The sequence below is a fragment of the Acipenser ruthenus genome, chromosome 25, assembly GCF_902713425.1.
Source record: "Acipenser ruthenus chromosome 25, fAciRut3.2 maternal haplotype, whole genome shotgun sequence".
In the NCBI taxonomy this organism is placed as follows: domain Eukaryota; kingdom Metazoa; phylum Chordata; class Actinopteri; order Acipenseriformes; family Acipenseridae; genus Acipenser; species Acipenser ruthenus.
The window spans coordinates 26,472,994-26,489,306 of record NC_081213.1 but is presented as its reverse complement, the minus strand read 5'-3'; the positions used below and the strand labels follow the sequence as shown (position 1 = coordinate 26,489,306).

The window sequence follows — 16,313 nt, the reverse complement described above, 5'->3', positions numbered from 1 at the left end:
GATGGCACTTTACTAATGAGAAATGATTGGGTTGGAACTCACATGTTTGTTGGTTCTGTCAGCTTGTACCAATGTTCCATTTAAGCACGGCTCAACGTAATGAAGTTCTTCATTGTACTGTGGATGAAATCAAAAGACAGAAGTTTACGATAATGATGAATATAAGTGTACTAGCTTAGTCTGAATAGAACATAAGACAACACTGTGTGAATATCAATACAATTCAAAAAGATGAGTAAAAAGATTTAGATCTAGTTTAGATCTCAAAACAGAGGTGGAAACAACACAAATATGAACTGAAGGTATGGTCAAGTGACAGCCCATGCACTGTGATCTTAAAACAGTCTATTGCCTGAAGCTAGCGTCTTCATAATTCCCAGGTTGGAAACTCAGTAGATTGCTCCTCAATCAATTACATTTTTACCATGTTTTACACATCGGTTTTCTGAAAACAGCAGGCAGTTACAGACACAGGCAGTTTCAGGGCGGAGAGTGGGCGTGACCAATTAACAATGAAGTAACAATGAAGTTTCCTAATTTACTTTCTGACAGCTTTCTGCTTGCTGGAGAGATCCAACTTGCAAGACAAAACAACGACCGAGGCAGAGCACAGTTAAAAGGATATTAAATGTGAAAGGGCAGAGTTCAACCAGAGAGCCGACAAGCTCTGTAATATAAACAGAGTGAGACAGAGTTCCTCTTATTACAGAGAAAACATGAGATAGCATGGATGACTCTGATAACACAATATGAGCAGAGGATGTTTGGGGTTTTGACAAATAGGGAAAAATTAAACTACGGTGTGCTGCCCGGGTTTGTGACCGTGGCAATGAACTGGAATATGTAATGCGTCTGATAAGAGGAAAACAAATTATTGCTCCCGAAATGAAAAGAGCTTTTGTCTCGAACAAACTGAAAGTGACATATCATTTTGATCCAAATGAAATAATTTCTGCTGTGGAATTGGGGAGCATGAATTAGCAAGGATAATTAAAAAAATGACAGGAATATGAAGAATAAACCAACGAGGTGGCCATATGTTTCATGGTTGTAATGCAGTAATTTCCTACTTTTTTTTTTTTTTGGTCATTTGGAAATAAAAAAGGATCTAAAGTTATCATCTCCAGTTTTCACAGCATTATTGCATTTCACCAGCCAGTTCAACGCATACCACCACACAGTGTTGTCTGCCGTAATAAAAGTAAGAATCTATTTGGTTAATGCATTAAATGAATTGTACAATTCTAACTTCGATAATCATTTTGTTCATTTTCTGCATGGCCACACCACTGTGCTGGAGCAGATTTCAGATTTGAGAGTTAAATAGAATCAGTGGTCTGCTTTTTTCAGATAATATTGTTAATTTAATGCATGACTAGGAATTATACTTTAAAGTAAATTAGGAAATGATGCCTATTTTCACAAGCTTTGTATTCTGTCTTAATATATATATTATATATATTACATATGCATGCATGTGTGTGTAATTATATATATATATATATATATATATATATATATATATATATATATATATATATATATATATATATATATATATTTGACATTCCTGGACAGCTGTGGACATATCATCAATGCAATTTAAATATTTATTCAAAATACTGGTATGAAAATGTATTGCATTGCCTCCATTTGCCACAAACAGCACTACAATCGCACCACTAAAATATAGTATTGGTACTATGATATAGTATTGAGTACTACGTACCGTCATTTTATATAATCAAATATTTTAGTTTCAGTAAAAAACATTGAATTACTGCATTATAGGCTGCTGATTGCTATCAGTGATACAACTTAAGTTCGGATCTCGATACCACAGTTTTTTTATATACAATTAAAATGATTCATTTAGATTGATTACACCGTGTAACAAATGTTTTTTTTTTTTTGGTTCCTGGGTAGTAAGTGTTATTTCCTAATTGCTTATGCCTCAAAAGTATAGAAAATGGCTATTATTCCCCACAAACTTTGCTTTTGTGACCAGGACAGTGATATTTTGAAATTGACCTATTTTTCAGAACATTCCAGATAGATTCAGTGCTGAGTAAACTTGGAGTAACTTCTAGAATTTTCTAGAACTTTCCAGTAATATAAATAGTAGTATAAATACAGGGGCCTTAAGCCCACCAGTTCAGTTTAGTTCCAGCTGCCTAAGTGGATACATATCTGCATTTTTCTGAGATGGCATCAAGAGGCTGCAATGGTGGCATTCCTGATGGGTCTCCAAGGCGGTTTTACCAAGTTTCCCTGCTATCTTTGCCTTTGGGACAGCAGGGACACCAAGGCGCACTACCACAGGTGGGACTGGACACAGTGGACAGAGTTTTCTGTGGGGAGGAACAACGTCAAGTGGGAGCCAGTGGTGGACCCCCGGAAGGTGCTGATGCCACCTTTTCTATACTTTTGAGGCATAAGCAATTAGGAAATAACACTTACTACCCAGGAACAAAAATTGTGTTACATAGTGTTATAAATACAGGAATATGCTGGACATTTATAAACAGCTAAACAGCTTTAGATTTCAGTTCATTATTACATTGAGATCTGATAACAATGACATACATGCCCTGGGATCATTTTATAGAAACTGGGTTGTAATTCAAAAAAGATTTAAAGAATTTCGAATACGCTCTGAAAGTTAAGCAGTAAATCCATTCCATCCATGCTCCTTGATAGATGTACTGGACAAGGCCCAGTATTAATGCAGTAGACAAACATTTCAGCTTGTGTCTTCTTCGGTGTACTCCATGCTGAAGAACGCTTGTTTGCTTGACTAAGTTTCTAATATGTTTTATACTAGTTTGGATTGAGCATTTTGAAGTTGCTGATGAAGAACCCAAAGCTGCACTTCCTTACAAAGCTTTGTCAATGAGCCACAACCCTGCCCCTTGCCAGTCAGCCCCAGGCCTTTTCCTTGCAGAGACTGACAGTTTTGCCAAAGTGCAGATTCATGTGGTGTTTTTGTGATGGACTGCATGCCATCCACTGAGAGTTACACTGAGGGGACCAATCTAATTTCAATTATGAACTGGCAGTGCCGGATTTGAACTCGGGTCTCCAGAGGAAAAAAATAAATCAAATAAAAATAGTGCATTAACTCATATGCCTACTTCATCATTATTTCTGTGCAGACTTCAGTTTACTCAAGAAGCCAGTCATAAAGCTATTCACAGTGGACCAGCCCAGAATATTTTGCATCTATCTGAAATACTGTACCGCTCTGTGAAATGCCCAGTCACCCCCAAACCCAAATTTAACAGTAAACCACAGTAAGTTAAATATAATTTAGATATTTTAAATTCAAGGGAATAATATTGCTATAGTTTCAGATTTTAAATACTTAGGAATAATAATGGATTCTCAATTAACATTCAAAAAACACATTAAAAAGGTGATAAAAACTGTGAGATTGAATCTGTCAAATTCTAGGTATATTAGAAATAATCTATCCACTAATGCTGCTAAATTATATTTGCATTCTATGATTTTATTCCAATTATCATACTGTATAACCACTTGGTCACAAGCAGGGGAATCTGTCATTCAGCCAATGTACTGTCTGTATAAACGTGATCTTGCCCCTCCCCTATTAATGGAATTTATAAAACTCTATTCAGATGATTAAAAACAGAATTAACAGGGCAGCTGTTAAAGGTAACTGCATGGAGGCAAGGTGACGTACAACATTTGCACAAACTGCATTTTCACTTAAAGGTGGAATTCTTTACCAGACAACATTAAATGTACTCATGAATTTAAAGATTTCACTTATAAATTAAAAGCATGGTTAAAATCAAATCTGTGATCCCTAATTGTAAATATACTATTTTATTGGATTGGTGCTTTATGTTATTAACTGTGGTATATTAGTAGATTTTAGCAAATTGTTGCACTGTGATTATTAAAATCTGTGGTGGGAGGGTAATTAATCTGTGGTGGGAGGGTAATTATTTTGGTATTATGAATTTTAGCTGTTTTCTTTTCGTTATTATAACTATGTATCTGTTTGGAGTGAATAATTGCATTATGTTTGAGGAGATTTGTCAATTGCAAATTGCTCTGTTCTGTAAATGTTACTCTATTTTGTATTATTTTCTTTTCCCGTTTTTGTTTATTTATTTTCTTCCTTTCTATACACCTGTCCAGGTACTGCCAATGAAAATGAGCTCATAGCTAAATATGGGTGCAATACTGTTAAAAATTGTACGTTGTCCCTGTGAAATAAATAAATAAATAAATAAATAAATAAATTGAAGTGAAGTTTCCTAACCTCCCATTTTTATTAACCAAGCCCAGCAAATTCCAGCAGGAGTTACCACACAAGTTAGATTGAATTTATTGGGTTGGAAAATTGGAGGCTGTGAACTCTGAGGAAAAGGGATCCTTTAAACCCGAAGGTATGAAATAACATAATACTCACCGCAATTATATTGAAGAAGTCATCATCTCCAAGTGTGTCCAAGATTGAGGAAACTGTCTGCCTAGCTATTGTTAAACGCAGTCCTTTCATACTTCCACTGACGTCAACCAAAATTATCACATCTTTTGGGGAAGTGGCTGCCTGAATGTACCTTAACAAAAGAAAGAAAACTCAGTAGGTTTTGTAAAATAATTGTATTTAAAAAAAAAAAGTTAAGCGTATTTTCTTACCATTTTCTGTTCCTGCAGTCAAAAGCAATGACTCCGTGTTCATCTGGCTTCCATTTTATACCTACATATTTGAAAACAATGAAATAAAAGGAAAAGCTTAATTTAACACCTGGTGGCTCTAAAGAAGCATACAGTGCATGACTACAGAGTCTCTACAGAGACACAATGTAACTATAGTGTCAAGAGGGGATATTAAAACTGTGTAGCAGCTGAGGTTCTAAATCCACTTGTTCACTTTAGCTTCTGTTTTCTTTTCAATGTCCTTCCTTCCCTCCATGGTTTAATTGGACTAATATATGTCAAAAGGAACAGCACTATAGAGCAGCACTCTGTAGCTATAACAGTCCCTCCATGCTCTTTGTACTGACATTTTGAACCTATGTGTCATTTAACAGCAGTGCGGCACTGAATGGGAAAAGACTTGTTCTGTCTTGCAAAGGAAGCATGGGGGGGGGGGGGGCTCTACTCTCCGATAGGTTGTGGCAGGGTGAAAGCCCTGCCGGGGTAATGTGTGTGTCTGTGTGTGTTTTTGTTTTGTTAATGTGGTTTTGTATGTGCTGTTTGGTACTGTGCTTGTCATTAAACATGCACATTAGCGCTTTAACTTGCAGCTTCTGGGTCAGAGCCTCTCTTCCTGGTAGTAACATCCTTGCCAGTGACGCTGTCCTGTTCACACAGGTACAGACTGATATGTAAGAGAAGGCTGCTGTATACTGTGATGAGGAAGTGAATTACAAATTAAAAGATAAGGGGAGAAGTAAACATGCTACTACTAAAAGTTAATACAGATTAGGAAAATGTTTTTTTTTTTGTAAACTTCAGGACAACATCTTTTATACGATTAGCTTTCCCTGGGCTTTCTATACAGCTGGTGAGTACAGAGCAAGCCTCATTCTTCAATGAGTGTCTTCACACTTCCTACAGGGTCTGCTTGTCAATCAAACACATGAAGCCATCAAGAGACAGGCCTCAGGCTAATTATAGCCAAGCTGTATTCCACTGCACCACTTTGCCATTCAGGTTGACAAGATAATTCCTGAAACAGCTGATTCATACCTGGATACTGTCTGAAGAAACCTTTTGCACTCCCAAAGTACTGCCATATCAAAGAAGGGTCGCGTTCAAAATTATCGACAAATACTTTATTTAAGGCTTCCGACCAGTAAACCCCATTCATTATTGCAGAATCTAAAAAACAAGAAGTAAATATATACATTTTATAATAGGTTTTCAAATGTACGTTTATATATGTAGCTAATTAATATTAATTATAGTTTTCAGAATATACACATATATATATGAAGCTAATTATTAAAATAGTGAGTTTCAGTTTATCAGTTACTTTTCTTCTTCATTATTTCTAGTGATTGATGAGTATCCTGTTGGATCCTGATTCTCCTTGGATGTACAGCTGTTTGCTGTTTTTTAATTCTCTGTACTCTAGTTTTCAAATGCACAGATATAACAGAGTAAACAGATACAAGATTTGTCTTACACTTAAAGAGACTGAAAAACATGGAAATGTAACACAGCGCAATCAAATGAAATGAATTGTACATAGTTCAGAGAAAGATGCCGGCTTTGTTACATGTTAATAGCATTAAAACATTTGCATTGTGTTCAGGACCTAATGTGCTTTAGTTCCTTTCGAAACCTGGAGATCCTGCAAAAGGAATGAAAGTGGCACAATGAGCCACTGACCCAGCTGGCACCCTGCTTTACTGTATTCTTTCTTTTCCTATGGTAGGCAGTTGTTCTACAGGTTTTTGTAACCTTGTATATGGGATAGAATACAATGGGAAAAGGTTCCAAACAACACTGTGTTATTTTCCCGCTGTCCCTGAGTGCTAGTGAGTGTTGCTGCCATGCTGAGTAAATTGCGAGCAGAAAGCACACTTTAATATTTCAGCTGAACGTGCGCAACAATTCCCTGCCTCATTGTCCTGCTAAAGAAATGCATTTTCTAGACAAAAAATAATTCTGTTTTAGTGGGAGAAGGTGATGCAAAATTTCAATAATGGTCTAAACAAGACAACTGTGCAGGTTCATAAACAGTGACAGAGAACCCTCCGCTACAAACCTTGGGTTAAAGAGCAACTGGACCTTCCAACACGACAACGATACAAAGCACAGATCAAAATCTACTTCAGAATGACTAAAAACAATAAAATCAAGGTTCTGGCAGAGTCAAAGTCCCGCTCTAAATCTGATTGAGACTCTTTGGTATAAGTTGAAGAAGGCTGTGGACAAGAAGTCCTCGGAATTTGTCTGAACTGGAACAATTCTGTGTTGAATAATGGTCAAAAAATCACTAAAGAATCATGGCAAAAGCTCATTGTCAAATATCCTAATCATTTAAAATAGGTTATTATTGCTAAAGGTGCTTCAGCTAGCTATTAATTACATTTTCCTTGTTAGTGTATGAATACTTTTGAATTAGCATTTCTGGAGTTTTTTCCTCATCCACAAAAGCAAAACTTTTGCTATAAAAGATTTTTCCTATAATTATTTGTTTTCGAAAAATTTCTAGAAATACATCTCCATTGGGGTATATGTAAACTTTATGTACAACTGTATGTGTGTGTGTGTGTGTGTGTGTATATATATATATATATATATATATATATATATATGTATATACACACACACACACAAATATCTTCAGAGTATCTGGAGCCTGCCTGAAAAGATATTGAAATGTGATCAACCACATCCAGTTTTGATTAGGTATGTTTTTCCAATTTCCCAGTTAAAGGAGATATGAATATCATTCGGTCAAAGCAGGCTATCAGCTCCTTTCCAGTGACTGTCAAGCCAAGATTATCTATTCTCAGCAATATTAGTTGTAGAACTCTTTCTCCACGGGAGATACAGTGAAAGTGTTATCGGAAACTGATAATTACAAAAAGGCAAAAAAATGTAATTTGATTTATAGCGTGATTACCCGGTTCTTTGCTTGTTTTCACAATGATGAAACTCTTTTTTTTCCTCTTCGATATTTTAAAATAAATAAATAAAAGGGTTTTGAATTTCTGGAATGTGATAGCTTTAGAAATGAATTCTCATGAAAACAGGGTTTACAGTATATTGAAAACTGGAGTCACGAGATACTGAATTTCTCCACTCGTTCATCAAAGTCAGCGATAGCCTGGTAGTGTTCTTCCTGTTCTCATGTGTTCTCATCTCACATATAATATTTCAAAAATGACATTCAGCACCATGTGCATGGCATGGCACCAATATGAACAGACTTTACATACTGGGCACCAATCCAATACAATAATCATGCTTTTTCTTTTTTTGCAGGGGTGTATGCACCTTTCTTTTTCATGTTTAGAGTAAATGTGTCCCAGGATATATTACACGTCTTAGATTGGATAGATAAGTGTACGTTGTAGCATACTCTCTTCTGGTATAATCATCCTATATAGAGATGGCAATTAAAGGCATACAGTGTTTAAAACAGTTTTTACTGCAGTATACAGTGTATACTGAATGAGACAAGATGACTGGCTCTCAAAGAACATCATATAAATTCAGCAGACAAGCATGCAATCATCAAATCTGAAGACCTTTTTTGGGAGTGGCTGTTTTACCTTCCTGTGAGGTGTGTGCACGGATCCGAACCCTGAACCCCACCCTCCCTCAAACTGTACTGATGGGGCATATAAGCCGCACAGTTTGAGTGCGTCGAGGCTGCTGAGTAGAAAGAGACAGAAAGTGGTACTCTGTGTCCGAGCAGTCATTTTGTGAGTACTGTGCTGTGTTGATTTTTGTAAGCTGTGTGTTTTTGTTATTTGTCAGGTAAACGGCTTAGCCATCCTGTGGGCTAGGTGTTTGTTTTTGTTTTGTTTCTTTTTATTTTTGAAAAATATACAGTATATAAGCAGGGTTTTAAGAGTGTAGGATCTATTTAATTGCTCTAAACAGTGGCTGATCTAAACAGCAGGTATTTGTGAAAACCTTCATCTTGAACAGTGTCTGTGAAGTTTAATTTGCAAAAAAAACATTTGTTGACCTGATAAATCCAAGAGGTAGTAAACTTTGCTGACCTCCTACTTGCAATTAAAACTTAGATCTGATCATAGTTTGCCCTGTTTAATCAGATTAGTCAAAATTGAACTTATTCTGGTTCAAGCTTAAATTAACTTTGAATTACCTCTTAAGTGATTAAATCAAGAATCCATTCAGGCTCAGATAACCTAATATAATGAGATTCACTAACTGGATAACAAATCCCCTTGTTCAGACAGAATAAAACCAGGGCATGTCTGCTTGCCAATGAATGTTTTAATGTTGACTCTATTTAAACCTATTGAGGGTAAAACCAGAAAAATAAAAACAACCCTTTTTAAGAAACTAAGAAGCACACTGTCATCTTTTATGAATAAGGTTACTTATGTTAAAGAAATTGAAAAGGAAGGCAGGTCCTTTAAGTACAAAGACAGCCCTTACTATTGATTCTGCAGAGCGATTTTAAAAAGGGGTCAATTTAACATTTATTGCGCTGCAAAAGCCACTCAAACAAACAATGCTACCTAGTGAATTGGCGTGCCACACAATAGAGATGGGATTAATGACCAGAAGTTAATTTACTTTTCTGTGTGCTCACTACATTTCTCACTCAAAACAACTCCCGGCTAATAATGCCATGAAATCTTCATTACAGCTGAACAAAAAGGGAACAAAAAACAGCTCCAAGCAAGCTGACATCACGCAAATAAACACTTACAAAGGCTCAGTTTGTTCAAAGAAATTACCTCAACTTCTCACTCTCAGTGCCTTTTATCACTCTGCATTTACTACATTTCCTGTAATTGGATTTATCAAGCCATACTTCCACAGGACACACACACATGACTTAAAAGGTCACCATCAAGTTTCATTTACAAAAGGAAAGACAGATGTATCAGTCCATTCAAAGACAATACATTGCTGTTTTCGCGTGCTTTTATATAGCATAGAAACCTCAAGTTGACAGCTATATAATTATGCTTACTCCATTTCAAAACTGAAATGATACAACTATATATAAATGATGCTTGACTTTAGTCAAAAACATCCCAATGATAAAAGTATCAGTACAGTTTTATTGGTAACAATGTTTACAAAAATATTTGCAGATAACAATGGAACAGCTTCAGTATCCAGTGTTGTCACAGTGCTTGTTCTTCTTATAGTTCACAGCTGATTTGGTAATTTCCCAATTGCAAAAGCAGAGAGAGGGGTGAAACAAAGCATGCCGGTCTGGTGTCTCACATACCTTTATTGTACATGTTGGTTGGGACTTGAACAACGCTGAGGCTGATGTTGACCGACAAATCATTAAAATGGTCATTTGGCTGCAAAATAAACTCCTGTCCAAGTTCCACACTGTTGCCTTCCTGGTCCACTTCGTTTATCAACACAGCATTGAAATATTCATACTGAGAACAAAAAAGAAGAGCACAATATCAGAAACATCTCTAACATCAGTTTCAGTCATTGCTTGTACTCGCCTTTGGACTTCAATCTCATAATACTTGTTAGTGGCCACCTGTTGAACACAATTGCTATGTAATGCAAGTCATACCTGCTGTTCACAAATCTGACACATGTACTTCCCTTGGCTCACAGCAGATGGCATCAACGTGCCCCCCTCTACTGGATTAAGCTAGTTTCTTGCCATTATTGCCTGCTATACTGTTATTTTTCAGTAGTAAGATTCAGAGACTGTATTGAAACAAGTTCTACTTTCTATACACAAAATACATTTTTAAAAATCATGATGAAAATGATGCTGAAGTCCCAGGCGACTCTCACATTTTCCGTTTAAATTTTGCCTGTTGCATTATATTGTATTATTATATACATACATAACATACACACACAACTACAGTACACTATAAACATTTAAACAAACTGACCCTGTAAAGAAAAGTATCATTTTAAGGCTCAGGTTTACACAATTGTATTTCCTCTCATTTTTTTTGACTGGCCAAGTCAATGTAAACTTACACAGTATGAAGTGTGTAATTAAAATGTGGGCATGCATGTGAGATTTCCATGAAGCAGTCCAAGTTTTCAAAACGGGACGATAGTGCAAGCTAGCCAAATGCACAAACAATAATTTAAGGTTCGCTGTTGTCAGAAAACCAAAATACTTTCTCAAAACAGAACATAAAAAAAAACAGCCTTTCATGAGAACTGACAGAGTTTTGGGAGGATCGCTCACACTTGTTAACCTCAAGTAATGCTTCTACTTGATCAGTCAATCAGTGGTTTTCCAAACCCCACTGCTGTCTCACAAGCCTCATTAAGGGTTTAAGATAATGGAATTCTGTAGCTTTCCTTCCGTTTGCTGCACTTCAAAAAGATTTTCTGACTTACTTAAGAGCAGGTAACCTTCATTAGTTTTGATAATGAAGGTTAAGTCTGATATGCTGGTTCTTTATCATTCCTGCAAACCACGCAATGCACCAATAAAGCCATCAATTACAGAAACGACATGCAATGTATCAGTTCAATTAAATCGCAGCTGATTACCCTAGTTATTCAGTGTTTAGCAGTGAAAGTGCTGCCATTGAAGGTGAAGTAGTTTGGTACCCTTAGTGCTGCTGCTGAGAACCAAAAGTTTGGAATTTATTTATGGTTCATGCTTAAAAAAAACACAAAGAACCTAGACAGGATGGACTGATGATACCCCACAACCATAAATTGTGTTCCAAGGTTCCTACAAAGACTTATTATTATGATTGCAATGCAGACAGTATTTTGTTATCATTCAGAAACACACCTAATACAGCATTTACAGAACAGCTGAACATTTCTTCACTGAGCCCACTGCATGTAGGTTGCTAAAATATTTCAGCCAAAATGCAAAACACAATGACAATTTCCCCTTTTACTCATATTAATGAGCAAAATAACCCCGGGGGAAAAAAGGATCAATCCCGTTTTTGGACAAGCTTGTATCCCATTACAGCATCTAACCTGCAGGGGTCAGCAATATCTATAACAAAAGCATATGTTGCATAACTTTGATAATATACCTTATGTGACTTTAAAAGCCTCGTTAACTTTGAACTTGCATTTTTCCTCCTGTAGTAAAGGAGTAACATGTTACCAAATGCAGCTTATCCTTTGAAGATGTTAACAAAGAGCTCCACTGATTAAACAAATAACATGTATTGTTTATGACAGGGAACAGTCTACTACTGTTTTCCTACCAGGTTAGCAAACGAATAATGTTTGTTTAAGTTGCTTACAGAAGACGCTTGTTTAGCTTCTTACCTTGAAAATCCCACATTCGGGGATTGATTTGCACAGCTTCTGGGGATATTTGTTTCCACAAAAAATCAGCATGAAAATACAGTCCTCAGTATTCTCAGCAAGTAACTATGTTTTGAAGATCTGCTCAAGTCATTTTTAAACTATATTACATCCTTTTAAAGCAAAACACAATACATTCCCACAAATCTGTACAGTTTTAGAGAATGTGGAAATAAATATGACAGAGTTGTATTCAAACTTAAAATATATATATCATGTTAGAGGCATTTCTATTGCATAGAGATATGCTTGCATTGGGTGATTTTCAGGATCTTTGTAGTCTAGATCATGTCTAGATCATGTGACATAATTCTCTATTTAGATTGATTTCCATTATGAAGAAAATTGAAGATACAGAGATGGAATGCATTGAGTGTGTCGGTTAAGACTGGGATGCACTACTAATGTGTGGAGCTTTCATTTAGAACACCTTATTAGATATTGTTATTGTTTTTGTTTTGTTTGTTTTTTTTTAAATACGAAAGGCTTTTCTTCTATGAAATGTGCCGACGAACATTAACTTCATTAAATTGATAAACTGGGTTTAATTAAACAACTTCAAAAATCACCCAAGGTCAGAGTGCAGAGGTGCTACAGTATAGGAATTCAAATAGAGATTGTCAATTCTACAGGAAACAGTCAAACAACGCATAGGTCAATGCATAGGTCATCACAGCTGAACAAGCAGAATGTCCCAAGCCATGGTTATGGCATACAGTACTATTGTTGGTAAGCCTGTTCTACCAAAGAGCATGATAACACAGACACCTGACCTGCGGACAGATGTGTAAGATTGACTGTTTACTAATCCCCTGGCTCTCTCTCGTGTCAAATTCATCACCAAAAAGATTAAATAATATCCAGTGTACGCTGTCAGTAAAGTGTAGACATGGGAAAGCACACGAGAAGAGGGATACGGTCTTATTTGCTGAGTAACGCTAAAGGCTGCAAACCTCTAAGAGAAAACTACTTCATTGTAATCCTGTCAAATAAGGCATGCTTTGGATAGGACCTCGACCAGGGCAGCTCTCTGACCCACACACAAAGAGATGACAGGAAAAATGTATTCTCAATATACTTCCAGATTGATATTTGCATAAATAACACTGCGACTTTGGCTATGCTGCAAGACCATTCAAAGAGCAGAGCCAGAAGGATGCTATTTAATGAATGCTTATTATCACCTTGACAGACAGCTTTAGTGCAGCACTGGGGAAATCAATAACATCCCAGACAATCTGCAACACTGTGAAAGGAAATGGTTTACTAAAAATAAATTACCTGTTCAAATATTCAGCTAATTTCTTTGCTACAGAAACTGATTCAATAAAAAAATGGTAATCTGTAACTTACAATTACAATTCAATAAATCAGTAGGTCTAACCGGTAAATTTTCATGCATAGACTACCATGATATTTTGAGCTCTTGATCTGTTGCAAAATGTGCACAAACAACTGCTCATAGAAAGTTGGAAAGTAAATGTGCAAAGTTTGTACAGAAGCAAACACTGCAGCTTTGCATCCTCTTTGAGTTCAGGCGCTTTGCATAATTGTGTCTTTTTCTCAATGTGATCTACCCTCTTGGGCTTCAGCATGATTATGAAATTTCAGACTTCATGAAAGCATGAAGCATAAAGCAATGGCATTCACGAGGGAGATCCATGCTTACAATACAGCATGCATGCTGGACATGCAGACTTCTGGACAAACCATCTGGCAGATGATAGGAACCATTACAGAATAAAACTCAAACCTCCTCCTTATATTTATTTCATCCAGTGCAAAATATGACACAATAATAAAGAGACAATGTAATTAGTGGTGCACTGTGGGGGGTCAGATATATTTTTTGTAATTGCTCTTATTTGAAATCGTTATCCATTTACTGTACTTACTACTTGTTCTTTATGGGATTTACTCTTATAACCAAATATTTGTAAGTTTAACTGCTCTCGGTCGAAATCGCTCTCAAATGTAATTATTTACTATATATTTGTTATTTTCTCTCATTTGAATTTGCTCTTACTTACTACTGATTTTATTGTATTTTATAACTGCTCTTATATATTATTATTATATATTATAAGGAGGCTGTGTGGTCCAGTGGTTAAAGAAAAGGGCTTGTAACCAGGTGGTCCCCGGTTCAAATCACACCTCAGCCACTGACTCATTGTGTGACCCTCAGCAAGTCACATAACCTCCTTGTGCTCTGTCTTTCGAGTGAGATGTTGTTGTAAGTGACTCTGCAGCTGATGCATAGTTCACACACCTTAGTCTCTGTAAGTCGCCTTGCTAAAAATAAACAAAAAAAAAATATATATATATATATATATATATACATATACACACACACACACATACACATAAACATATATATATATATATATATATATATATATATATATATATATATAGGTACAAAAATTAAAAACTTTTTTTTGCATGTACATAAAGGGTTTCAATGATATACAAATGATTTATTTCAGGACATCATCCACAGGATTTTTTGAAAAATAACAAGTTTACTGCACTGTGTTTATTTTTCTTTCTACACAGCTGAAGGGCTTCTGTCTGAAACATCCTGAAATAAATGATTTTTTTTTTATCATTTAAACCTTGTGTAGATGCAAAACAAAACGTTTCATATATACTGTATTTATAATCTGCAAAAGTGGTAAATCAGTACAACAGATGTTCAAAGAACACCCAAGCAAATTCAAGATGGGTTTGCCGTTGAGGTGTTAACACAAAATACTTCGATTTCTCACAAGCATTATCTAAATAAATTATGTGTGGTATAACAGGTAATATATAACAAGAGTTAGTAAAATCTAACAATACATACGGTATGCTCTGCAAACAGAGTAAATAACAGTTCAGTGGAATGTTCTGGTTAAAATAACAACTTGAAGTTGAACTTTAAGGAGTCATTTAGTCATTCAGTTGTGATCAGTAGGTGCTCGGTACTGGGAAACCAAGGCTAAATATTGAAATATTCCTAAAGTGATGTCCTGCCCTATCAGTTATGTCTGTAATGGATTTTAAAGTGAAAATGTAAATTAGTTTTTTTTTTGTTTTGTTTTTTTTTCTCTCTTCTGGTTACTCTGATGTAAATGATTAACAGTGATGGCTTATTAAAATGTATCATGTTGATGCATTAATTAAAATGCATCATTTTAGCTGCATACAGTACTTTTCCCCCATGATGAGACTGTATAATGTGTGTTAAGTGCCCTTATTTAAATTAGCAAACATGGTTTTAATAAATAATTAAATACAGTAATGTGTCCCACATTTATGGACAATTCAACCATGACTTTTGGAGGAATGTTAACTATATGCTTTCATAGCTGAGTCTTTTGTGTACTTTATATTACCACAAATATGTAAAAAATATCTAGAGAAAAATACATTATCATAACAATAAAATAATAACAACAACAACATAGAAGCCACTGCACCCTAATATAGAAACCAGAATGTACACAAATATATGTGCATTCCTACTCAGAAATACCTGTTTACTTGTTCACAGTAATAGTAAACCATTCAAACACATATTGCTCCTTAGAAATTAAATGAAGTCTTTATAATACAAAGCACAGATTGAATGTTCTAAACTGTAGTGTTTTCTGTTTTTAAAAAGAGGTTTCTATATTTCATTATATAATTAGCAACACACCAAAATCTTTCTTTTCACTTTACACAAGCATTGATTTGTTTCCTCTTATCAAATTGCCTCTAGTTTTTTTCTCCAGCATTTATCTGTTCAGTTTTTGGTTTTTTTTGGTTATTGTGTGTGGATATTTTCAGCAGGTTATCTATCTACTGTATACGGTTTGGAAAGAAAATTCAGAATGTCTGACATAATCTATGCCTTCGCTCGCAAAATTAGAATTACGACTGTGGCTTGGTAAACTAAATACTGAACGGATGTGACATCACTTGTTCTTTAAAATCAATCTGAATAAAGAAATCATACACCGACAAGAATACCATTAGCTGTCCTGTTTAGTTGGGTACTGTATCTTCGAATTGGGTAATCGTCTACTAATCTAATATAAATGTACACACACACTTACATGTACTATACATTGATCTGCTGTGCTGCGATAAACACTGCAATTTAAGAAACAGGCTAGGAACAGAATTTCAATCATGGAGGAAACATCATGTACAGGAAAAAACAAAAAAGGCAGACAGGCAGCAGCCAGCTGGAGACACAGCCTTGCATTCAGAGCATGCTCCTGTTGTCACTGTTGGTTTTTCTTGTCTTAAAAACACTGTGAAATTGGGATTACACTGTACATAGACAGCTGTACAGGTCA

At 35.6% G+C, this 16,313-nt stretch overlaps 1 protein-coding gene across 3 annotated transcripts in view; it reads right to left on the bottom strand.

Moving 5' to 3' along the window:
- Positions 1-16,313, bottom strand: part of LOC117971351 (voltage-dependent calcium channel subunit alpha-2/delta-3-like) — a 145,654-nt gene that overhangs the window by 72,520 nt on the left and 56,821 nt on the right. For all 3 annotated transcript variants that reach the window (XM_058999896.1, XM_058999894.1, XM_058999895.1), the window contains 5 exons: positions 9,938-10,100; positions 5,731-5,862; positions 4,675-4,735; positions 4,445-4,595; positions 43-117 (listed from right to left, as the gene is read on the bottom strand). In XM_058999896.1, the coding sequence (XP_058855879.1) occupies positions 43-117; positions 4,445-4,595; positions 4,675-4,735; positions 5,731-5,862; positions 9,938-10,100 (582 nt within the window). The remainder of the gene's footprint in view (positions 1-42; positions 118-4,444; positions 4,596-4,674; positions 4,736-5,730; positions 5,863-9,937; positions 10,101-16,313) is intronic.